This window comes from Eutrigla gurnardus (assembly GCF_963514095.1).
Source record: "Eutrigla gurnardus genome assembly, chromosome: 1".
Classification (NCBI taxonomy): domain Eukaryota; kingdom Metazoa; phylum Chordata; class Actinopteri; order Perciformes; family Triglidae; genus Eutrigla; species Eutrigla gurnardus.
This window is the reverse complement of record NC_139915.1, coordinates 24113396-24138974: the sequence shown is the minus strand read 5'-3', so window position 1 is coordinate 24138974 and position 25579 is coordinate 24113396. Positions and strand designations below refer to the sequence as shown.

Genomic DNA, 25579 nt, shown 5'->3' with positions numbered 1-25579 from the left:
CTTAATAGTAAGCATACGGTAAGTAAACACTTGTACATACTGTAGTTTTAAAATGAACATTCCAACAGATGTTTTACGCACATGCACAAAAACAAACAAACAAACACAACTCTCTCTCTCTCTCTCTCTCTCACTGTCTTGCTGCCTCGCCACATTTGGGCCTCCTGCACTTTTCTTTGGACAATCTCATTCTCCAGCTTCTATCCGGAAAGAACATCTGTTGCTACTGCTCTTTGTCCTCCTCCTGCATTTTCTCCTCATCTCTCTCACTTAAGACAACACAACTTTTTCAATACTGCATTTTCTTTTTTGCCACATTACGACACTTCCTCCGCTGAGCGTGTGTCCGTCTTGAGACGCACAAACTCTTTGGCGACCTCGTCGTTGGTCCTTTGAGAGAGTATCCTCATGATGGTGAGGCCAGTTTCGTCCATGGAGACGCTCTTCATCAGGGGGTAGCAGGCAGAGCAGCTGCCCTTGTCCGCCAGCTCTCTGAGCTGGATGACCGTCATGCCGATGATGCGGTCCTCACGGGCAAAGCAGTAGTCCTTCACTGAGATGTGCAGCTCGTAGGCCTCCGGACCATGTTCGTTACTTAGAACACTGGGAGAAATGACACGCAGAGGTCAGAGAGGGGAAACCCAAGAGTCCAAATATGTTCAGATGAAGATAAATCAGTATTATTTAAAAAGGAAATTATTTATCCTACATGGATAATAGAAATTTGGGATTTATCACATTGTGACAGCTCAAATACGGTCAAGTAAGTTGTAAGTCACTTAAAATAATACTATCCTGACTTTGACGTCCTTTACTATTCTTCAAACTTAATGAAAAGCCCAAAGCGCCATTCTGAAGAATTGCTCACAAGTTCACACCCGCTTTCATTCTGACATTCGGCTTTGTTTGCAGTGAAACAACTCTGGTTGGTTTATATTTGCAAAACATGACTGAATTGTCTCATCACAGCCACGCAATTCAGACAATTCAGTCATGTTTTGCAAATTAAATTCATGTTTTTATTCCAATGAGCCTTTATTCTGAGGCAGCATTTCTACGTCTATGTCTGTAGACACATTTTGACACCATGGTAGCCTCCCGGCAATGCAAGAGGCAGCCACAAATCTTTACAGGTGGGTAGTTTGGATCAAAATGAAGGCAGAGAAGATGGGTGTGGTCCGAGCCAGAGGGAGCCACTGGCCTCCTGATTTGGCGTCCTGGCTGGTGTCTCCAATTTAAGGGTTGTTGTCGAAATCAAACCCAGAAACTTTAACAGCTTCTTAAAATTCAAATGACAATAGCGTTAGTAAATCTATATGCAGACAGCACTGAGCCTGCACTGATCACACAGTTTAATCACTTTAGCTCTGTGACTTCCGTTGGCTTTGCTCAGAATGACGGAGTCAAAGAGGGGACAAGCCCATACTGTAAATTGCTAAAGCAGTCACTTGACTTCCTTCAACAGTTTTAATGATGCAATGAGCAAAAGTGCTGATAAAGCAATTGCATTTCATTCACAGCTGAGAACAATTGGAAAGTCTTTGGCTGTAAGTTATTACCGGTATTACGGGGTCTGTAGGCTGGAGGCTCTTTTAGTGTGCAGGTGGCATACTGAATACTAGTTTGAAGATACTGCAGCATATAGTTTAAGTATAAAATGTCTTCTATTTTCAGGTTGTATGTAGGCAGGCAAAAGGCTAATAATATAGTATGTACTCAGCTTTGTTCCCTCTTCTCTCTACCTCTGTAACTAACATGGAGGAAGCACGATTACTCACTATTGGAATGTTTCATTGTACTTTGGTGACCAGTTGTTATTCTTGGTCTTGGTGCTGAATTTGCGCTTCTTGTCAGCCAGGTGTGGTCCAACGGCGTTGACCTCCACGAACGGCCGGAACATGGCGTTGGTTTGCCAGATGAGGTTGTTCACTGCAACCACTGAGAAACAAGGAGAAAATATTAATCAGCGATTAAATGTATTCCTGGGCTCCTTCTCTATTTCGGGAAGCGTATTTATCTTTTTTAACCCACGTGGAAGACGTCATATTATGCATACTGTCAGAGCAAAAACAACAATACATGGATATGATGCATTCCTCTTATCTGGAACAGTAATACTAAACACATTTGGTTTTATATGAGTCAAACTGCAAGGGTTTATTGGCAGACCATTTTGCATATAAACAAATGTGCAGGGATAGATCCACCATAAAGGAGCCTGAAATACTGATACATATTTTGTTTTTTCAAATTATTCCATGGTGGTTGGCAAAGGTAATATATAGGTATATAAACGCTGCAGGAGGTGAAACAGTAGACGTGTCATTATAGAAATGTATGTAACAGTATTGCCTGTTTATAAAAGGCAATTGCATGAAAATCTGTATTTTTTCTCCAACTTTTAAAGACAATAAATAGGCTTTTGGTCAAATAAGTAATTTGACCAAAAGCCACAAATGTCAACCTGTTGGCACTAGAGGTACTTGGTACTAGAGGAAACGCCATGTTGCTAGCATGGCAAATAAAACACATTTCAGATCTATAAATCAGAAGTGACTTTTTTATAGCCTTTACAAGATGAAACATACAACCCAAGATGTGGTTATGGTTTTCTATATATTGACTTTAATTATGCCAGTAGCAATCGTAATAATTTCAAATTTGCTCCAAGTCTATAAAATGATACAGCTGATCGTGGCCCAGCAACACTATTGTACCAGTGACAACCATGGGCGTCTTTGAACATTTGCAGGCATGAATGTAATGGAACAAAAATGCTAAAAACAGTTCTGAGTATAGGAAAAGATTACCCTTCACGCTGACTTTGTGCTCTCCAGTACCAGGGTGAGAGATGAGATTCACTTGCATGGACACCTCCCCCACGGATCCGTTGGATGACTGACCTGGACACACACCAAAACAACAGGAGATTCAGGGGAAAAAAGCATAATAAAAATCAGTGAGAGTGGAGAAGTGGGAGAGGGAGCAGGGAGAGAAACTTATATTTATATATATGAGAGAGAGGTGATAGGACAAGATCCAAAACTGCTGCGTTTTGGGATGATGTATCCAAAAAGTGGTGTATAAACACCTCTATGCAGCTAAAATACTAAACCTGAGAAAAAACAGTAGGTGAATAGTCTTGATTTCATCGTGTGGCAGCCATGTAGCAAGCAACGCCGGGGTTCCCATTAGCTCGAGGCTGAACACGAACATCAACAAGCAAAAATAACAAAACAACATGAAATAATCATCCTGGTTTTAAGGCCACGGAGGAGGCAGATGATGTATAGGGAGGCACTAAAAACGTCTGCATAGTGAAATCATAAAACTCGTCAGAAATACAAACAAAACATCGGATTTGACTGAATCCAGACAACTCAAGTGGAAGTGAAAGCAAAACAGAGAAGGAGAGTGAAAGGCAAGAAAATACCGTTTGGAGCATGACGCCCTGCACGGCTACAGTTTCAATCACATGGGGGACATCCTGCTGCCAGTAAACAATTAGGACTCATTGCTGACCATGTGTCTCACTTCCTGCCTTGTGTTCCATCCAACCAGGGGCGACCAGATGTTTAACACTGGAAGGCGAGTGCCGGTGCTGGTTGATGAAGGGGAATGTTGATCCAATAGCTAATCAATATGTGCCAAACATGCAGTGCCCATTATAGCTGGTAATGAAGAAACAAGCCTCCTGATTTATTGTAATGACCCTGCTGTACAACGAAGCCCAGGATAAGTGGGGAAATTGACTGAGCTTGCCACAGGACATTTACCTCAGCTACAGGCTGAAATAACGTCATAAATACATATATTCTCTATGTTTTGTGACTGGAGTCAGAGAGCAGACACTGTCAATAAGTACCTTTATGAAATAAATAAATAAACAGGCATGTACAAAGCCTGAGACTGACTGTATTTGTATTGTTAGTGCTGTCCTGCATTGGAGCTGAAAGCAGCTAAACTTCAGCCCGTTCGAAACAGAAAGACACTTTTATGTGTCCAATCGCTCACTTCACAGGAATAGACCGGCGCATGCCACGGTCCAAATGTGTCAGAGCACAGGGGTTGGTGAAAAATGGAACGGTGTCTACTCTGCTTCATCAAGCATCAGCACATCTCCACACTGTTTACTGACCTAATGCACATCATCTACCACCTCACTAACTCCACTTAAAGGCATCACGTTCGACCACCTCGGATCAAGAGCGACAACGTGGTGTCAACGCTGACGGAGGAAGAGAAGAAACACAATCTCAAAATAGCATGCAGTGAAACACCATGCCTATGCACAGTGCGTACTATAGCCATCTGCCAGTCAGCGAGAGCTCTATTTGGGCCTGTGTCTGTTTTCCTGCTGCCTGTCTATGCAGCGTTCTGCAACGCTGAACACACTCAGGCAACCAGGAGCTTAAAGCCTCAACGCCCCACTGGGCTGAATTCCCTCTCCAATCTCTCCGGACACCTAAAGGTATTTCTGCCTTGTTATAGGGAGAGACAGGAGAGAATGTCCAAATACAGGCAGATGAATGAGACAACACCACATAAAAGTGGGCCGATGATGTCAGAGAGAAAAATTACAAGAGGGAATTTTCTACATTTACACTACACATGTATCTTATGAATATGTCATGAGTGTTTAATAGGAAGAAATAGAGCATGGGGAGCATTAAAAGCTCCTCACTGCACATAGAAATAAAATACAGTGGTAACACTTTAGATTAGGGAACACATATTCATGAACTAGTTTCTTATTAGCTTATTCTTTACAACAACTCCCTAACTGATATCCTCACATCACATCAACTGTAATGTAAAGGAAGCTAAGACTGATGGGAAAACATAACTCTGTGGGGGTTAAAATGAGCAAAGACTGGAGTCACATTATTTTAAACCAATTCTAAATACCAATATAAACAGCTTGGTGACAATAAGGCTTTCCTTCTAATTTATTGCTTTTAAAGTTAATGAAAGTAAAAAGGTTGCAACAACAGCAGCAAAACACATTCTGAATTTCACTAAGAGATTTGATCAAGTTTAACAAGGATATGTTTGCTTACTAGTGTCTGAAGAAAGTGCTAAAGTGCTGTTGTACAATAGTATGCACAATGTGTGCTTGTGTTTTTCGCACTTTTCCAGACACTCACTAGCGAAGCATCTGTTAGCATCAGTTAGCCCTGCTTACATTTCTAACCTTAACAACAGCTTTCTTTCAGTATGAACCTCCACAGAACACAGCTCTCAACCTGAAAGTTTTTCATGATTTGAATGCTGTGGTAATGCCACTCCCTGAACTGAAACCTAATTTAGCCCGACCTTGGCTAGCTCATTACCTTGAGAGGTTTGGGTGCATATATATTTCTTGATCAAGGCATCTGTAGGTTGAGTGTAAAGGCTGAGAGCATATTTGAGGGACTTCATATCCGGGCTCTTTTCGAGGAAGGTTTTCTTCAGCCCATTTCCTCCGGCATGGAAGTATTGCTGAGAAAACAAAATAGAAACAGCAGTTCAGATTTATAATTAAAAAAAAAAGATAGGTAGAAACTTAAGAATATGATGTAACCCCTCAGCAGGTTACAGTTGGCTGAGAGAGCAGCCTAGGATTATGTGGACAGTGTGCAATTTCGCAGGGCGGCCCAAACACATAAAGAGACCAGACAAGAGACAGCAGTAATAGCCACTTTCCTAGCTAATTACCATGCATTTAAATCTGAAACCCATGCTTGGAGGGTTAATGCACAATTGTGCTGATAAGCCTGATAGCAGAGGACAGAACAAGCTTTGCTTTACATGTGGAAGGTGGGAGGGAGAGCCACAGACTGAACATGTTTGTTCTAGCACAAGGAACCTAAAGCTTACATTTCAAGTAAAAGAAGAGATAGAATCTTCAGAGAAAAAAAGGCCTCTTTTAGAAAAAAAAAAAACAGAACACTGAGCAGCTCATTTGCGAGTTCCTCTCCAGTCAGAGAAATGGGCCTCTGACTTCTCTGTAAATTGCTTGAATTCATTGCTTGAATGGAGTTAGTGCCATTTTCATGCGCATATTGTTTCAACTGTGCATGCTGTCGTCTCTCTAATGCTTCTGTTCTCTCTAGCACAGTGTTTCACAAACTTTATGGGGACTCACTTTATGAATTTAACAAACCATCTTGACACAACAGAACTGACAACACATTGTGAGAAGAGTGAATTTGTGCGGAAAGGAATTTCCTGACCATTTTTGCTGCCTTTTTTTCCACATCGCAGTGTATTATCCCGATTAGGCAAACCAGTCATATTGAAAAGATACATATTTTAACATTCAACATTTTTGTCCATGTGTCATTGAAAACATATACACATTTTAACTACTTTATAAGACACACAATATAATTCAATATTTTGTTGATGGTGAACCTTGTGATCAAACATTCATGTTATGGATATGCATTGGTTATTCAAATAAGAAAAGTAATTGTAATCACCTCGTTATGCCATCAAACCAATACATTGAAGTATACTGGTCAAGGAGAGAGTTGATTCATATTGGAAAATGCCCATGTTTTAATGCTGCAATGCTGCATTTCTTTCTTCTTCTTTTTTTCTGTCCTTCCCCACTCCCTTATTTCACACATTTACACTCCTCTCTTGGGTCTATGACAAATCAATGCGAACAGGTACTCCCACATATTTTCCATATCCATCCATTATCTGTAACCGCTTATCTGACTAAGGGTTGCAGGGGGGCTTAAGTTTATCCCGTCCGACACAGGGCGAAGGCAGGAAGCACCCGGACAGGGTCGCCAGTCTATCACAGAGAGACCGATAACCACTCACCATATTCACACCTACGGCCAATTAAGAGTCAGTCTTTGGACTGTGGGAGGAGGGAGAAAACCTACGCTGACATGAGGAGAACATGCCAACTCCACACAGAAGGCCGATGCAAACCCTGTTTCAAACTCTGGCCCCTCTTGCTTTTTATCGAGTACAAAGTATTTGGTGACAAAGAAACAGCTGATTTTTTTTTGACAATCACTCACAGTTTAGGTCAAAGAAAGGAAAAAATAGTCCATTATTGGGAATCAGTTAAATGGACCGCATGCCATCTTCCATTATGTGCATGCCATCTGCCACCACATACGCACTCATCTAGCCCAGTGCATTTACCCATTAGCTTACCCATTAGTTTTCACAGGTTCAAAGTTCAGTTCGGATCAAATATTTTCAGTGGGATAATCACTAAATGCACTCGTTGCAAAATATTCAAGTAGATGTACTGTAGCCACTTTACTGTATATGTAGCTTAATACAATGTGTGGCTTTGTGAGTTACTTTTGAGCATAGTCGTCTGATATTAGTAATAGTACGCTATTGTAGTTAGTTATGCAATTGTAACAGTACATTATACTTGGCTCATTTTAAATGCATCACTCACTTTCTGTAGATTACAGCTTTAAAGCTGTTGTGCCTGTAAATTATGAAAAATATGATGTAGTATAAATATGAAAGTAACCGTGGTTTGATCAGTTAACTCTCCTCAGGCATTACTGATCTGCGTTAATTGACTGCCCCCATTGGAATAATGATGAACAGAATTCTAACGACATGATTGATCTAAACCTGCAGGTATTTTCCTCTGAGACAGCAGAATCAATTAGTTTTCCTCTACATTTTATGATGCAGAGCTCCCCTTGTGGCACCGCACCATAACTCTCTACCTGTCCCTGTAGAACTGAGGCTTGGTCTTGAAATTGTCTCAAATCCCTTTACAACAATAGAGAGAGTATGGTAGTAAATTGAGAGCGATGCATTTCACACTTTCTTTTGCTGAGAGGCTATCTTTTCATATTCCTGGATATTCATTTTGTCTCTTCAGATGGATATGGACTTACATTGAATCATGTCTTTTTTAAACTATGGTATTTTTTTCAAGCAAGGATTTTCATTTAGGTGCATCGTCTTCTTGCAGCTATATTGTGTCTCAACAAAAGCTTCAAAAGCACATATTTCAAACAATGAATTCCAGACCGTTACAAGTCTCTTTCACAATTTGTGAGGCGACAGGGAAGGATAATACTTCTCTTCATTTTAGTCGGATGACATTAAAATAAGACACACACACTCGCAAAGACAAAAGATTATGTTTTTCCAGAATTTTTCAGTCTTTGTTTCATAACACTCTCATTTCAGGATATTTGCATACATCTGCTCTGCTTTGCCCTATGCATCTCTCCTGTCTTTTCTAAAGGTCACATTTAGTCATCCTGGTGTCCCTTGCTGTTCGGCCAATAGTGTAATCAACATAAAACTCACCTTGATGGTGGGAAGCACGAGGTCCATGGCTGCACACTGTCGTGGAGTAAGACTTCTGGCTTCCTCTCGAGTCACATGCTCCTATAGAGGGAGATCACATCAAGTCAAACACTCCACAGTTGGCATAAAAGGAACACAAATTGCATGAAGGTGCTTTACATTTCGCCAGTTTACTGGTAATAACCTTAGGTGAGCCAAGCTACTCAAGATTCACTGTTTACAAAACAATGTATAAATTTGAGCCCCTCTGTCTCACACTAGTTCTAATAATCTATTTTGAGCATGAAACATGATTTTCGTCAATTGTAATTGAAGCTTTCCTGATTTGTGAACTGATTACAGAAAATAACTTCTGGCTCTACTTCATTTCCCAGGTGTTTCCCACAAAATGGCATTCATGTTTTATGAAAAGGGGTTTTGAAGAAACTAAATCATTGTTGCCAACACTGCTTTAAACATGGGTCCTAATCTACACAGGTTCATCTGTCTGGAAACTCGTGTTTACAAAAGCCGTAGTTGCTAAGATTTAAACAGCATAACCGCACCACAAGAGGTGTGTACAATGTGCTGCACTATGGAAATGCATATACCATCCTTTAAATTAGAGGCTGCACATGAATAAAACAAAAATGCATTTTGTATTCAGAATATGAGATCAATTTAGATCTTACACAATTCTGTTTTAAACAGATGTGAGACAGAAGACAATTTAATCAACATCTGGGCTAAGGCGATCCCCAAAATAACTAAAGACTGCAGGCAGGCAGTAAGAAACACTTCTCTCTAATGAAAAGCCCATAATGCAGATGTATGGACGCGGTGCTGGTTATTTGATAAAAAAAGTGGGGGATAGAATCTAGTGCTCAAATAGAATTATTCACATGATTTATAATATTATTACTCCTTCATCCAGAATGCAATATTCTATAATTGACATGGTTCCTTTTTTACCAAATTTAGGGGAAAGAAGAAAAAAAAACACTATTAATCCTCCAATGTAACATATGCTTAGGCAGATAAGTGCAGCCCAGAAATGACCAGCTCAATGAAAGTGATTGACAAAATAGTCCTGCATACAGCATTATGCGTTTCTGTCCGATTAACTCTGATCTGTGCGATTACATTGCTCAAAGGCCAGAGCACTTGAACAGCAATTTAAAAGGCATTACTTTTGCATGTTGACCCCTGTAGTAAATGAGGTTACACATATGCAAAAATGATAGAATGCAATACATACAATACAACACAGCAGGCAAAAAACTGTAAAGATGAGCTGACGATTATCAGCCATTAACATGAATGTTAAGATGACGAGGAAACCACTTTAATGCTTTGGGAGATGGAGAGAAACACACCCATCTGTGTACTGACGTACTGTACACAGAAGTTCCCACAGAGGACAACTGAGCTCCAACCAAAACACAAACATCAGTACAAACACACCAACAAGACACACACACACACACACACACACACGCACTATAGTTTGTATCCCTCATATGACTCAGAGCTGAAATACCTCTCTGAGGTACTGTCATACCGCTGCTGTTAGTAAAACCACAGTGTAACCACTGATCCATTTCAATGCCTCCCTACACAGAGCTTGAGGGAATACACATCCTCCGGTCACATCTGCAATTAAATACCAGCCTGGCTCGTGTTGTACTGAGTTAGACTGTACAATGAAAAAACCTACAGTAGCTAAAACAACTGAGCTTCCAAAAGACATAATCCATCTCTACAAATGTGTAGATAAAGTAAATCTAAGTGCGCAATTAGGGGCAGGTGCTAACTGATCCTTTCACTACTTTAATTCCAGCCAAGCAATTTCAGACTGTGGTTCAGAGAACCACCTATTTTATATTCTTGGTAGCTTGTCATGATGTGATTCATGTTGAAATTCAAATACATATCTGGCTCGCTACAAATAGACTCTGTAGGGAGATTCGTGTAGTGCACCGCCTCTATCTCTAATGCCTCTGATATACTGTTCACAACATAATATAGAATGTTCAGGATAATTAGAGATGTCATGTTTTACTGAGATGACAACGAGTGGGAAGATCTTAGCTAAGATTAGCAAAACCCGCCATGGGGTTATCCCAAATTACCTTCAGTTTGGACAGCTGTCCCAAGTCCTTGGCAGCATTGAAGATCATCTGAGCTCCTTGCTGTTGGACAGACAAATATTTTTTCCATTACAAAAGGGAAATGAAGTTGGAAACATTCAAAAGATGAATATGAAAGAGGTGATTATGATGACTAAGCAACAGAGAATGAAGGAGGTTAAATGTTTAACATTAACAGATAACTGTGTGTAAGATCAGATGGCCAGACTGACAGGTTACAGTGTTGATGTTGTGTTGAAGATGTTCATGTATTGTCTTGCAAAGATATTGACTAAAATTAGCTTGCTAAACAGCTAGCCCTGGCACATACTTTCTTGTAATACAGCTTGTTCCTCAAGAGGTGATAGTGAGTCACCGTAGCGGCCTCAGACCAGAGGAAGAAGAATGAAAGCTGAACCGGGGGCTTGTCAGCAATACATCCATGTGTATGTTTTAATAGTTTGTTTATTGGAAGAAATCCAATGTGACAGTAATGAGAGCCGGATCGAATTTGACTGAATGGTCAAATCCAGCATTTTCTTGCTCGGCTTTAATAATAATAATAATAATAATACTAATAATAATAATAATAATAATAATAATAATAATAATAATAATAATAATAATACATTTTATTAATATAGTGCTTTTCTGAACACAAAGATGCTGGTATAATAATAATAATAATAATAATCATCATCATAATAATAATAATAATAATAATAACAACAATAATAACAATAACAATAATAATATAAACTGTATATAACGGATAAGGTGAATTTAGATTTTATGAACCCAGTAGTAGAGATGAAATGCTGCCCCCTATTTCTTTGTGGTTTGTCATCACACATTGCACCTTTGAAGCTGCACTCGTTACTTCACTCAATGTGGCAGAAAGACAAAACTGCTTGACGTGATTAAACTGCGCTTTCATGTTTCCATCAACATGAACAACAAAACAGTAAATAAGATATTCCTGAGATGAAAAATGTCATCCCGGCTCTAACAGAAGGCTTAACAATTCACTCCATCCTTGTAAAGATTTAGAGACGCCATGTTTCATTTCCTGCACAGTGATTTGTATGTCAGGAGGGTGCATGAGAGAGCTCGACAGATGGAGGAAGTGAACGAGAAACAGGTGGAGAAGGGAGGTGGAGGGCAGGCCGAACAGAAAAGGGAAATGGGCACATAATTGATCAAACTCACACTCTGGTCACTCAGTGGAGGCAGAACAATTGTTCTCTCGATGGTGTTCAGCACGATTTTCCATAACTCTTTGAGAACTCGTTTCAACACGGTCTTCTCACAAATCTTGGCGAATAGCATCAAACTGCAAAACGGCAAAAGAAGGGTATTTGTCAGGTCAGCACTCGAAGCATGTGTCTCAAACTGAACAAACACGGCGGAAGACTCCAACAAGTGACGCCTTCATAAATAATATGATTCAATAACACAAAATAAATAAAACACCTCTGATTCATAGAAAATAAATACAGCAGCTTTATGCTTTAATCTCACTCTATTGTGGGTCTCTGAGACAGGAGGGAGGATTTGGTATTTCCATATCATTAAGAGGATTCCCTGTAATACCCTATTGGCCTCAATGTTGCTTCGACAAATGGAAGAGAGCGATTCCCAGAGTTCAGCGGAAGCATAAGGGCGCTATCCTTCTTTCAAGAATGCCACTGAAGAAAATAAAGGAGGTTGAATTAAGAGACATTCACAGATAATGCAGGTCTTTCCTTTTTCCTGAAAATCAATGTAAATGCTGCTAATTATTAATTATTATATTAATTATCAGATCCATCTGCGTTTCCATTGTTTGTAAAAGGGCAGGCACAAAATTACTTGGCTGGGGATTGGACGAACCGTCTGTCAATCAAACTCTTACTGAAACCAGTCGAGAGAATGAAAACGTCTTTTCCCTCGAAGGAAGCGACGTCTCTCTTTGTTCTTCTTTCAATGACGAAAATATTCTCCAGATCTGATAGAAGTGATGCAACTGTAGCATCTACGCTAACCACTTTAGGAGCCGCCACTGTGGTTTAGAACAAAGAGTCACCTCACCGTGTTGTCTCACAGACATCTAAGTCAAGCCCATAGCTGCAGGTAGCTCCTGACAGGACACTGATTGGTCCGTGTACTCGCTCACCGGACCCAAAGGCATTACTTGAAGCCTAGTCTAGATAACAGGAAGTGAAGGCTCGGGATCAACACCCGGAGGAAGGAAGTCAGACTTTACTCCTCCCCTTCCGCTTTCTTTCTTGCAACCTCAGGGCTAGCAACTTATACACAGAAAATGGCAAGTTTGAACAAAGTATGTTTGGATTGTGCAATAAGGTAAGCCTCCTTGATTCTTTCTGTGAATTTTTGTAAAGATTTACAGAGAATATGTTGAGAACATTTGCTGTCTAACAAGGACGTTCTTGCATGTTTGCCTACCGTTATGGAAAAAGTTGTATTTTCCGAGCGAGGTCTATTGCCTGCAGTGAGCTAGCGAGGGTAAACACAGAGACATGGTTTTGGTAGTCCCCCCCCCCCGGGCTTCACCGCTGGGTCACCAACGATCAAAGTTTCCTCCCGACACTATTTTGCACCCAGCGGTTTCCGAAGCATAGCACCACCCAAGACCATTGTGATTGATTGAAAGAAATACAAATGAGCCAGAGCGTGTTTTTCCCCGATCCCAGAGATGCGATATACTGTAGCCAGACCCTTCCACTGTGGAGAAGGGGCTGACAAAGCGAGACTACTTGAAGCCTGACGAGATGGAGCTATACAATTCATTTGTAAGAAAATAAGTAAAATTATTTTAATCCACTAGCCCTCTACCATCTCCTTCTCTTCACATCAGGCTAAAGTAAATTTGACCAGGTGAAATGATATTCTGACCTCAAGGATCAAAACGCTCAAACTTAATAGCAATGCATGGCTGAGCATATTGATGCTTTAATTGATGACTTTCAATTGGTTTGCAAAAGAGGATGGCACTTTGTGAAGAAAGTACCAAACTGCCGCACACATGAGAAGTTAATCTCTGACCTTGCATTCAGTATATACCCACTTTTTGTCCAGGAGGTCCATAAGAGGCCGGAGGACGCTCTCTGCATCCATGGCAGCGTTGCTCCCTTTGGCCGTACCTTTCATCTGAACCAGCTCCTGGTTCATCTGCTTCACACAGTCCTCGATCACACCTTTGAAACTGTGTGATAGAAAACAACAATCCTTTAAAATACTTTGCACCGGGGCTCATATTTTATCAAGATGATATGTTAAGCAAATCGGTGCACAGCAAGAGTTACCAGTCAATTATATTTGGGTACATGTCAGTTACTAAACAGTCTTGTGGTGTCATTTATTTGAAAGAACAAGACATGAATTGATACATTAACATTAATGAAAATGATTCAAACCACACACACACACACACACACACACGCTAATGTTCACCTGGAGCCAAATACCCCGCTGAGCTCATCCAGCACCGTGTTGAGTTTATTCTGCAGCTCCTTTAGTAGATCACTGGCCTCTGCATCCAGCTGTCGGTAGAAAGCAGACAGTTACTACATCATTACACTAGCCCACACTGACTAGAGCTCTGAAACTCTGCCTCAACTGGAGGTGTTAGATGGGGAGACGACAGGCACAGAGGAGAGGTAACCTGCCTCGCTGGTGGCCTCCCACTCATTTTGCCTGCCATCTGTGCCGAGCGACGTTCTGAATACAAATGGACGGCTCACCTTCGAGCGCTGCGATGATGACTGCTCGCCGACTCATGAGACGAAGCAAAGGAGCAGCCAGCTACTGGTCCCTCAAAAGGGAATATTTTTGTGCGCTACTACACATGTTACAGTAGAGAGAGTATGCTTCAAGGAGCCTTGACTTTGTTACACTTCTTAGGGGAATAAAGCTTACTGTCATATACACTATATATATATATATATATATATATATATATATATATATATATACATTCTTGTATACAGATGTTTTGATACTGAAATCCTCTGCCTGACTTTGTATGTTCAGGAAGGAAATTGTTCCAGCACATGTTTCTTGATATTTTTCTTTCTTGCAATTTTCCAATATTTGTGCAATATAGAGGAGATGTTGGTGTCTCTAGATTCATATCTGTAGCTATACAACACAACTCTTAAACCTATAAACTATGTGTCTAAAATTATGGTACAATATACTTAAAATCAGACATGACTCTGCAATGAACAATTTTCCATACCAGCAAACACAATACAAAAATTGATTCACAGCATGTATGTGCCCATGCATGGCCTGCATTGGGTTTCTGCAGTGCCATATTTATGCTTGTGCATGTGATGGATACGCAGATGTATTTGTTTTTCTCTGGTTCTAGGCATATTCTCAGAAGATGCATGGGTGGATATTTGTGCCGTGCGAGTGTATGTCTTTTTTTTCCATTTTTTTTATTGCGTGTCAGTAGCTGCATGTGTGAGCGCATCTGTATCACTGTTCATCTCAGTGCTCACGTATTATGTCCGCCATGTAGAAATGTCCAAACATTGATGTTCTGGATGGGGGTGGGGAAACAAACGGCGCAGATACTCAGTGCCCGAGATGGATGTGTGAGGCCAGGCACCGCACCACATGCATGACAGATCGTCATATTAGAAACGATAAGCTTAGCCATGGAGCCGCTCATCTCACACATTATAATGGTGGATGGCTCAGCTGGGAAGCGGATGTGTAAACTAAACCTTTTATAGACATTGTTATTCTGTAGATATGCTGCTATCTGCAGCACAAACAGGATAGATTTATATATATGTGTGTTTGTGTGTGTGTGTGTGTGTGTGCGTGTTCACGTGTGCACACGTTCTCACTGCAGTCACCTCAATGGAAATGATCGCAGCATGCAAGATTTTCCTGTCACAGAGAAATTGACTCTAGAGGAGTTATTTACTCTTTGAGCAACAGATAACATCTTTTCCAAGTGATAGCAGAAACATACTGAAGGCCTTGGACTTTTATCAGTTCATCTTGGCCTGGGGACAGTTTGAAACTGGGCTCTAATCTGCAGCCTGGAAATCTAGGAAATTGAGATTCTCCATTTTATTTCCATGAACACTTATGGTCGTGTCTTAATGGACCCTGTCGCCTCCTGGGAAGAGACGATCCCATTCTGTGGTTCCTGATCCTTCAGACATGTCTACCTGAAGACTTCAATCCTGTCTCAAAGGCCTCCATTCAAAGGCAATTTGACCTGTCAAGTGAGGCAGTTTTGTAGTTTGAAAATATCAAACATTCTTCTTCTGAAATGTCAAGTTAATGAAGGTTTTCAATGAGCTTTAAAAAATGGGTAAAATGTAAAGGATAAAATTATGAATGCTATTTATATTGATGTGTATTGGGTAATATGAATAGTACCTGTGTCTAATGTCTTCCCTCTCCATTCGCAGTCAGAAACTAATTTCAGTAGTTGTCAGGATGGGTACCAAAAACAATAATAATCATTATGTTGATTAAACACTATGCAAAGGAAACATCCATTTTTAGGATGTATAGAGCACCTGGCTCCTCCATGGTAGCTATTTCCACTCAATGCTGACTGATATCCCGAGTACCCCCAGAGTGCACAAACTCCTATCCTGGCTGACAGCCTATCAGCAGCAGCCCAGCTTTGCTCCCCTTTGCCTGTTTCAACAATACAATATCTACTCATTGGCAGGGTTGATATTACAAAACATAGTTTTTCCTAAACAGTGCCAAGTAAATAAAGGTTTAATAAACCACCACCTCTAAAGTGTGAAAAGCATTTTAGCAAACGGGCCGACACCCAAAATAAATCCTGATATCGATCTATGGTGATCTGTCTATGATGAGTCCACGAATGTGGGCAATGTAAGAGATTATACTAATCACTGTTATTGGTAATGCTACGATAACAGCTCTTGGTAATTATGTTGGCTCTCTGGGAGTTAATTGCTGATAGGAAACCATTCTGTAATGAATAGGCTCATATGCAGAGAGAAACCTAATGGAAGACGTTCACCTTAAATACACCTCACCTATAATACGTATTCAAGAGAAGTTGCTTAAGATGTTCTTAAAGATATACTGGATTGTCCATTCACAATGAATAGCCTTTTCAAAGGGTCTTCTGTTATTAATCTTCAGACAACAACAGGCTGGGAGTGATCCAGGACAGGTATAGATGTGTTGGTAGGTAGCAGCACATCTGCTGAGGGCCCAGCTGGTGAGGTTTGTAAGTGTTTGAGAAGCTCATAAAACAGGGTCTGAAAAATCCTAGCATTTTGGTAGCTGCAGCCCGGGGAATGGATCGAGATAATCAAAACCACAGCCAGAAACGTGGAGAGCCCCTGACTTCAATCTTTGTGTCGGAGAGAAAAAAAGGTGAACAACAGACTAAAACAAATATCGTACTTCTAAATTAGCCATGGATAGAGATTTGGCAGACGGGGGGGAAGCAAGCTAAAAATAAAGATGGGATCGGGTGGGTTGAGCCACTATCCCCCAAGCTATGGGGATGGTGAGTTTGAGCAGCCTGTCCAGAGGGGTGATGGGTAATTCAGATTCCGTATGCTCTGTGGCACATGCTGCTGGAGGGGTTGGGGGAGTGGGGGGGTGAGAAGCGTAGGAGTGTGAGGGGTGGCAGGGAGGAGGGGGCGTGCTTTTTTTTCGTATCATTCGGTAAATGGTGGGAAGGGGTGTTGACGAGTCCTATTACACACACCTTACAGAAGGACACAACCCCCTCCTCCTGGAGACAGAGAGAGAGAGCACAGAAAGGAAATGGGGGGGGGAAACAGAAGACACAACGTCGGGAGACAAAACGCAAGGCAAGACAGGCATTAGATACTGGAGAAGAGAAACATGCGTGTAAGTCACAGGAAGCCGTGGCTGTCGCTTCTCAAGTTACACTGATGGGGAACTTACTCAATGGCGTTTCAAACCCAACGCAAAGATCTATAGGGTTTTAACTGGCAACACACGTTATACACAAGGGAAACAGTGACGGGCATAAAGGAAGTTATTGAAGAACTGTAGTAGAGGTAGAGGTAGAAAACGTGACACACACTACGTGTGAGATTAGTCTATGAGATGGTTAAGTACTGAGGGAGGGATTACAGCACATCACTGTTGGGGTCATTTCACTTTCACTTCATAGAAATGTCACCTGGAATAATCATTTACATGATCATGACACAGCATTTATTTCACAGCAGAGAACTGAGGATGGCGGTTTAAGCCTTCATGTTATCTGGCATCAACTGTCCTTTAGAAAGACACTGAATCCATTGAAGCCCTGGCGAATGTGCTCGTTAGCCTGCCTTGTGGTTTGACCTTCCAGTAGAAGAATGCAGATCACTGCAGTACTACATTGTTAGAATTCATAAATTATATGAACTATATATGTTAATATATAGGATGGAAAAATCGCAATTGAATTGAAAGTGAATTGCCGCAAAAGTTGACTCAGACACAGCAGACGGATACACTTAAGAAGGCACAGACCTGTTTGCCACCCATGGACTCGAACATCTTCTCCAGTTGGACACGGAGCTGCTGAATGTTGTTTAGGATGATGCAGGGCTGGAAAAGTATAAGATTTAATAAACAAGATTGTTTTGTGAATTACAACCAACTAAAGATTGTATCATGTTGACATCCTACAAAAACCTAGTACATAACTATACAGTTACCGACATTGTACTGTAAAAGATTGGATGCTTGAGCCTAGCCCGTATTATTGCAACACATTGTCAGAATGCCATCTGTACAGAGATGCTGGCTGTTGCCCTGACATCGACAGTCGGCAGGGAAACGCAACACAATGCGATATGGAGAGAGATGTCTGCAGTGAGTATCTCAAGCAATATCAATTCTCAGCTGCACAGCAAATTTAACAGATGACAGACATTAATCACACGCTGTTTATGGAGACTGTGAGTAATTATGTCAGTACATTATCTCTCACCCCAAAAAAACAAATGACAAACATACAACACCCAAAAATGTATGATAGTGGTAACGGATGGTACTAAATTGATACGTCTGCACCACACAAGAAAAGATTGGTGTCTTTCAATCCACAAATCCACCAGTAGTGTCTCTGCAGCTGCATATAATGGCTTGCTCTCCACTAGATTTATACACATATTTCTATGGCAGCGATAAAATATTCTAAATCTGAATGAAAGCATGGAAGAATTCTTTCAGCTACATATTTGTATCTTGAGAGACGGAATATAAAAAATATGGAATAAAGGCCCCGGCCCAACAACACTCGCTTTGGATATTAAAATCATCAGTTAAATACCAGGGGCAGCTGTGACACTCGGGACAGCACACACCAGAGAGAGAGAGAGAGAGAGAGAGAGAGAGAGAGAGAGAGCGAGAGAGAGAGAGAGAGAGAAAGAGAGAGAGAGAGAGAGAGAGAGAGAGAGAGAGAGAGAGAGCTATTTCAATTCACAATGGCGTTCAGTGGTGTGATGTGATGAGTATTTGGTGGAGAAATAGGGATTGAATAGGGTGATGCAAACAAGATAACAAGCTAGTCTGCAAATATTATATCAATATCAAGAAATGTATTCATATCAGCACTATATTTTCAAAAGCAGATAATCTAGATTGAAACCTGGGAGTTCACTAAGGGGTCTCAAGATGATTTCAGGCATTGGCAAAAAATTGTTTTATGGTGAGTTTTGAGGCAGCTTGGTGCCCAATCTATACGAATACTACTGCTCTCCATTCATATATGTTTCAGTCTGTTGGCGGCAAAGACAGACACAGTATGTTCTTGATGAAGATGGCTATGAAGTGGGTCATGTGCTTATACGTGACAGTCTAACAAATTAGAGATTAGGTTTAATTTCATGTAATGCCACTGTACAACTCCATCGGCCTCCTACTGCCTCCCATCATCTGTCTGTCCGGCTCTGTCTTGAGGATGGACACGTCTTGCTTTCTCTGGGAAAGCCTGTCAACATTGTGGAGAAACATCTGCCTCCTCTGCTAGTACTCCCTCAAACACCAGTGAGGATAATTAGGCCACTCAGAAGGCTCTGCATTTTGTCATCCATCACATTAAACAATGGACAGAGAGCCTAGAAAAATACCAATGCCCTTTCCCCATCAGCTACAGGCTGTGAGATGAATAATTGCATCTCGGTTAATAACCAGACTTTGTTATGTGCATTACAGACAGGACATGGCTCAGCGTAGAACAGACGGGGCTGCTGACTGAAACTGCCTCAATGCAAACCGCTGTTAGAGACAGCCTTCACTGAATCACCATCATCTGACTAACCACATTTGTATTTCGACCAAAAACATTCAATGTAACCTTTGCTATGAACATTTGCAGATGTTTGTCTGGGCACTTACCACGTTGTCCTTACTCAAATACAAAGGAAAGTCCTTGGATATGATAGCAGCATACTGCAGAAGAACTTTGTTGATAGTCTGAAAGGAGGCAAAGAGATCATTTTATAATTACAGTTAGTTTGATGTTCTATTGTTGAATTTGTGGAACTCACTGAAAGAAATCGAAGCAGTCACAATCTAATAACAAGATAATATCAAACCGAATAAATATACCAGAATGTCTCATTAGCTCAATGGCAAACTCTTTAACTATGACTTATCGCTCCCCGCAGGAGTATTCAGAGTTCCAAAAGAGCCTGACCTTTGCGAAACGGCACATGAAGTGAGCCAGAGCCTGCGGGTTTGGACACTCCAGCTTCTTGATAATCTCAAAACTCTGGTTTAGTTGAGTGAAAACATCCACCACCGAACAGGAAAAGAGGGCGTGCTCTGAGGTTTGCTGAAACTGTTGCAGGATGAAGGGACATTATTGTAGAAAGTGTGATGGGGGGGGGGGAAGTAAAGAGATTAACATACCAATTAATAAATAACGACAAGACTGACAGAGCAATCTAGACCACTTAATGCCAATTATTAACTACTGTTGTTGCGGCGGCACATAACAAAAAGGTTTTGGTTTTTAACCCTCAGGCTGTCTGGGGCCGTTCTGTATTCCCTGTGGCTGTGTGGGTTTTCTCAGGGTTCTCTGACTTCCTCCCACAGTCCAAAGACATGCAGGTTAGGTTAACCTATGTATGCCCTGGATAAGGAGCTCCTTTATACCCCACACCCTCTTCCACAAGAGAAAAAGGCTGCCTTCTAAAGCTGCTCTGGTGAATAAGCAGGCTTAAGTCACTCGGTTGGTTAAATCTAAAGCTATATGTTGAGAAATAATTGAATGCTATACTCACGCCGTCCTTCTTGTCCCGTTCCAGTGCTCCATTGAGGAAATCCATGGCAACGTCCTCATTCTCATCGAGCCACTGAATGACAAATGGCTCGAACCACCTTAAAAAAGAAACACTTTTGTTAACTGAAGTATGAAATCAGGATTGAAAGTAATTCTTTTTAGCATTTGGTTCTTCTCATCCTTCAAGTTCTCGCAGTTTAGTACATGAGAACTATTCGGAGACCAAAGGCTTTTTAGTTATTCACAAAATGATAGGGGAACCACTGTATTTAAGTGAGATCAATAAACATTGATTGTGTGACAAAAAAAAAAAAGAAAAAAGAAAAAGAAATATCCTGAAAAGATCAAGTGGATCTCTGTGTGGTTTTGGCCAAGGCTGCAATCCATGCAGGCACTGATATCAGGTTTCAGTTGGTGGACAGATTAGACTGCAAGGCTCAGACAGAGGACAGGCTGGGACGGATGAGTCGGGTATGGAAATACATTTGTAAGTGGAATAATAATGCTGTTCTGTCCGTTTCACTGAGCTTGTCCTCAGAGCAACGGATGTCCCCCCAAAATGGTGTTGTACTCTGGCTAAGGGCATCGCCAACATGGGGGGGGGGTAATATAAGGTGGGTGTGGCGGGAGAGACAGAGAAGAGAGACAGGCAGACGAAGGAGAAAGACTGTGTGTGTGTGAGTGTGTGTGTGTGTGTATGTGCCCGTGTGTTTGTATGATGTGTATTGCTCCGGATGAATCAATCCTGCTAGAGATGGTGTTTGAGTGACTGGAGAGGGGGAGGGGGAGTCATTACCCTGATAGACAGGCAGGATGGGAGAGGGCATTGCATTCCCTGCTTGCATTACACGTGTGTACATTGCAGCTACGCTTGCTTTGCTGCACATGATTATGCAATCACGATGGAAAACGGGGATATGGGAAAACAAAAACAAAAACATGCTTTAAGGCTATAAATGTGTCTCATCAGCCAAAGCAGTTCATGATCAGCTTGTTTAAAGGCTTGTTGGTATAAACTGCCAGCACAGATTACAGATAAGATTTTAACCAGAAACTGATCCAAGCTACTGTTATTGATAGTCTAAGTATTGCATTTTTATTTTTGACTATTACATAATCTTTCTCCATGTGGTTTCTATGGCACACATGTCAAAATCATTTTTAAAATTAAATTAATGAGTACTTAATAAACAATTCTGGTCAGGGCAATGTTTGTTCAGGCTACAAAACTGTTGAGTTCTGCATAGATCAATCTTTGGGCCCTGCCTGTTTTATATAAAATATTCTCTCTTTTCATTTGTCTTGTACAGTATTATGTGTATGCATGTTTGTGCATCTCTGCATGTACATGTGGGTTAAAATGAGAGGACACTTACAGAGAATACTCAGGCGGAACATCCTTGAAGGCCGGCAAGTCACGAACATACTCATTATGGAACCATTTGACTTTGAAGTGAAGATTCATGTATTCAGTACTTTTGCATAGGCGGTGCTTGTCATGTTCTGTAATGCAGATTAAAACAGGAGAAGCACATGTTAGCATTGAGCATAACCACTGAAGTCTCAATTATTAAACAGAGAAACCGTGTTTTGCAATACTTATGCAGGCCCACACATAGGAACAACTCTGGACTGACGAGAGAGCATGTTAAATTGCAGGGGAGCACGGTGACTTTTCTGACTTGCTGTTTTATCAAAATGTCAACCTATTCTAAAGTCAATGTGTTCCAAACAGCTCCTCAGTTTTACTTTGAACTGATTCTTCCTCCAAACACGTATCGACACACAATCACGCAAATCAAAAAGTGCAAATATCTTCATAAGCATAAAAAAGACTTGGGCAGCAGTGTTTTCTTTTCATCTAACACCTTAACAAGCTCCATTAAGTACAGCCTTGAGCTATCAAAGAATAAGAAGATAAAAACCGAGCCTGCAAATGTATCCGGCTCCCTCCAAAAGAAAGAAAGCCCCTGAATGACTGCAAACAAACGGAAGCTGAAATGGATTAGACTTTCATGTCAGCATGCAAGGCTGCTGAGTCATTTAGTCCAGCCCACTGTAGACATTGCAGAACAATTAAACATTTCCATGGGATCCCCTAGAGGAGAGATGGATGTGGTTGGTGCAAGAGGGGGACTGAGGAAACAAGAGATGTGGGAAAGAGAAAGGAAACCATCCATCCATCCATCCATCCATCGTCTACCGCTTATTCTGGGGGGGGGGGGGGGGGGGGGGGGGGGGGGGCTGGAGCCGATCCCAGCTGTCATTGGGTGAAGGCAGGGTTCACCCTGGACAGGACGCCAGTCTATCACAGGGCCGACATGTAGAGACAGACAACCATTCATGCTCACATTCACACCTACGGGCAATTTAGAGTCATCAATTAACCTATCCCCATCCTGCATGTCTTTGGACTGTGGGAGGAATCCGGAGAACCCAGAGAGAACCCACGCTCACACGGGGAGAACATGCAAACTCCACACAGAAGGAACCCAAACCCAATCCGGGAATTGAACCCGGGACCCTCTCACTGCGAGGCAATAGTGCTACCCACTACACCACGGGAAAAGGAAACCAATGATGTTATATGACAAAGAAAATAACATGAGAGAAAGACCTTTAAGAAGAAAACTATTCTGCAGCTGCATTGGTGAATATTCTAAATATAGATACAGTCTTCCCCTAACCTCAACAAAAAAGCTGTTATCACAGAAACCTAACTAGAGGTGTCCATTTTGAAAAACACTACAATCTCTTGTGTCACGTTCAGCATTGTTAGTCTAAATTTGTATACGTTACAGTGTTGTGAACATAAAGGCATCCTCTACTGTGCTGAACAATCACCTACTGAATGCTGTGTTTTGCATGACGAACCTCGCTTTCTCTCCCCACCACGCTCTCCCTCGCCCACTTCCTGTGTGTATCGTTCAGCCTCTTTCCCTCTTAGCCACTCTCTGTGACTCTTACATACATACATACATACATGCAGGCATTCCCTTCTCTATGGCACAGTTCAAAAATATATTTATGGTTCAGCAGCTGTTACAGGTTTTCACAGATATAAAACTATGGGGAGGTGTGAAGCTACATCTGATCACAAATTGGGTATTTTATACATGTTTGAGACACATTGGATTTGCCAGGTGTGAACTCCAATCAATCACAGATGTACTAAGGATTTGGTAATACCTTGACACAAGTCTAAAGAAGCAGAGGATTTAAAGGATTGTAATATATTTAATTTAAATTTTTCAGCAGATGCTTCAAAAGTAAAGGAGAAATACAGACACATATTCATACATTGTTTGGCATATAAAAGATTCAAACGTTCCCACAACATCAAAGAAGTGTTTAAAGCCAATGCATTGCACCCTGGCTGTCGTACCTTAATCCTGATAAGAACCGTTGTGCTTACTCTGATGAATAGTGCATAGCTTGCCAGACTACACTCCTCTCTAAGCCCGGGGGGAAATATTTACATATGTGTAATTAACATATTTACCTGTGGATAATGTATTCAAATGCACAGTGCCATATTTTACTTGGGAAGGAGAAGATAATGAGTGCTCCACTCAAGTCAGCCCAAGATGACTTACTGCTCATTTCAATCCTGCTTTTGAAAACGAGGTTCGACTGCACAGAAAACTTAAAAAATGTCAAGATCAGATGCATGCGTGTGTGTGTGTGTGTGTGTGCGTGTATGCATACACATGTGTTAGAGCTGGGATCAACTTGAAAGTCACATGATATGTGTTTAGTAAAAACAATGTAGTGTATAACATTGAGTGTCCACAGGATTAAGCATTGAGCACAGATTAGACAGTGTGAAAAAGCTCTCTGGTATAGACCTGTGTTACATTTCATTATAGCAGAAACCGTGGGTGCGAAGATAATTACTGTGTAAGAGACGATAGATAGTTGCCATAGCCACCATGGCTTAGCATGTAGGTATCAGAGTGTCATACAAAAACTTGATTAGCAAATCACAGTACGGGAAAGTTGTTCGAGAAAAATGCATCAGAAAAACAGCACAGAGACACATCTTTAAATATCCCATGATGTGAGAAATAAATTAGGTTTTCGTGTGTGTATTTGAGCAAGCCTGTTGATTCAAGTCATTTGCTTCACTCATACTGTAAATGCCTGAGGTTGAGTTTGTTCAACTAGCACATTTAACGACTGTTTATATCGTGAAACTCAGGCGCAACTCTAGGGCCCTGTGCCGACAGCTGATATGAAAAGCCACAATGACATCAATACCTCAGGGTTATTTCCTTTTGCAGCCAAACATTGGGAAATGGCAAGAATCATTTTCTTTCATCAGCACCTAACCTTCAAGGCCGAAGTGGGTTCACTGTCTGAAACTGCAGAGGGATTTAAGGTTTCACCTGGATTCACCTAGTCAGTGTGTGTCATTGAAGGAGCAGGTGGCTTAAACATTGTGAAAGTTGAGTGGAGATTGTTTTACTAGAGATGGCCTGCAGTTATCCTGCCACAGAGGCTGTGTAATATCTGAGCAGAGGGATCCACCGTGGCAATGCCACTTTAATAACTGCGCTGGCACTGCGAGGCAGCTTATACACATACAGGGTGGACACACATGCACACAAAATCCCAGTTTGTCAACCTTTCTGCCCTAAGGTCTGACACACACACACCATCACTGTCACAAACTCACAGCCCCCTAAAGGAAGCAGATGGAGGTCAGTTGGGAGACAGAACAGTAGCGGTCAGCAGGTGTTTTGTTTGGTGTTGCCAGACAGGTTCTGCCAGCTTGCTATATGTGAGCATTTGCAGAATGTGCATGTCTGCGTTACATCCACTCTAACGCACACTGTACAGTATTTACCTGCACACATTCAATGTAGTACGTTTCTATTGCCACACATAAGGACTTGTC

The 25579-nt window shown here is 41.3% G+C and overlaps 1 protein-coding gene across 2 annotated transcripts in view; it reads right to left on the bottom strand.

The window, feature by feature from the left end:
• Positions 1 to 300: 300 nt before the first annotated feature.
• LOC311029546 (protein unc-13 homolog C-like) overlaps positions 301 to 25579 on the bottom strand; it is a 102954-nt gene continuing 77675 nt past the window's right edge. Inside the window, exons 19-33 of one of the 2 annotated variants that reach the window (XM_084034741.1) lie at positions 22056 to 22182; positions 20681 to 20777; positions 20092 to 20235; positions 19791 to 19868; positions 17919 to 17996; positions 17137 to 17163; positions 13857 to 13945; positions 13471 to 13608; positions 11613 to 11736; positions 10407 to 10466; positions 8296 to 8376; positions 5334 to 5481; positions 2811 to 2903; positions 1779 to 1938; positions 301 to 603 (exon numbers count right to left, since the gene is read on the bottom strand). In XM_084034741.1, the coding sequence (XP_083890867.1) occupies positions 318 to 603; positions 1779 to 1938; positions 2811 to 2903; positions 5334 to 5481; positions 8296 to 8376; positions 10407 to 10466; positions 11613 to 11736; positions 13471 to 13608; positions 13857 to 13945; positions 17137 to 17163; positions 17919 to 17996; positions 19791 to 19868; positions 20092 to 20235; positions 20681 to 20777; positions 22056 to 22182 (1730 nt within the window). In that variant the 3' untranslated portion in view covers positions 301 to 317. The remainder of the gene's footprint in view (positions 604 to 1778; positions 1939 to 2810; positions 2904 to 5333; positions 5482 to 8295; positions 8377 to 10406; positions 10467 to 11612; positions 11737 to 13470; positions 13609 to 13856; positions 13946 to 17136; positions 17164 to 17918; positions 17997 to 19790; positions 19869 to 20091; positions 20236 to 20680; positions 20778 to 22055; positions 22183 to 25579) is intronic. The other variant, XM_084034742.1, reaches the window with a different exon arrangement.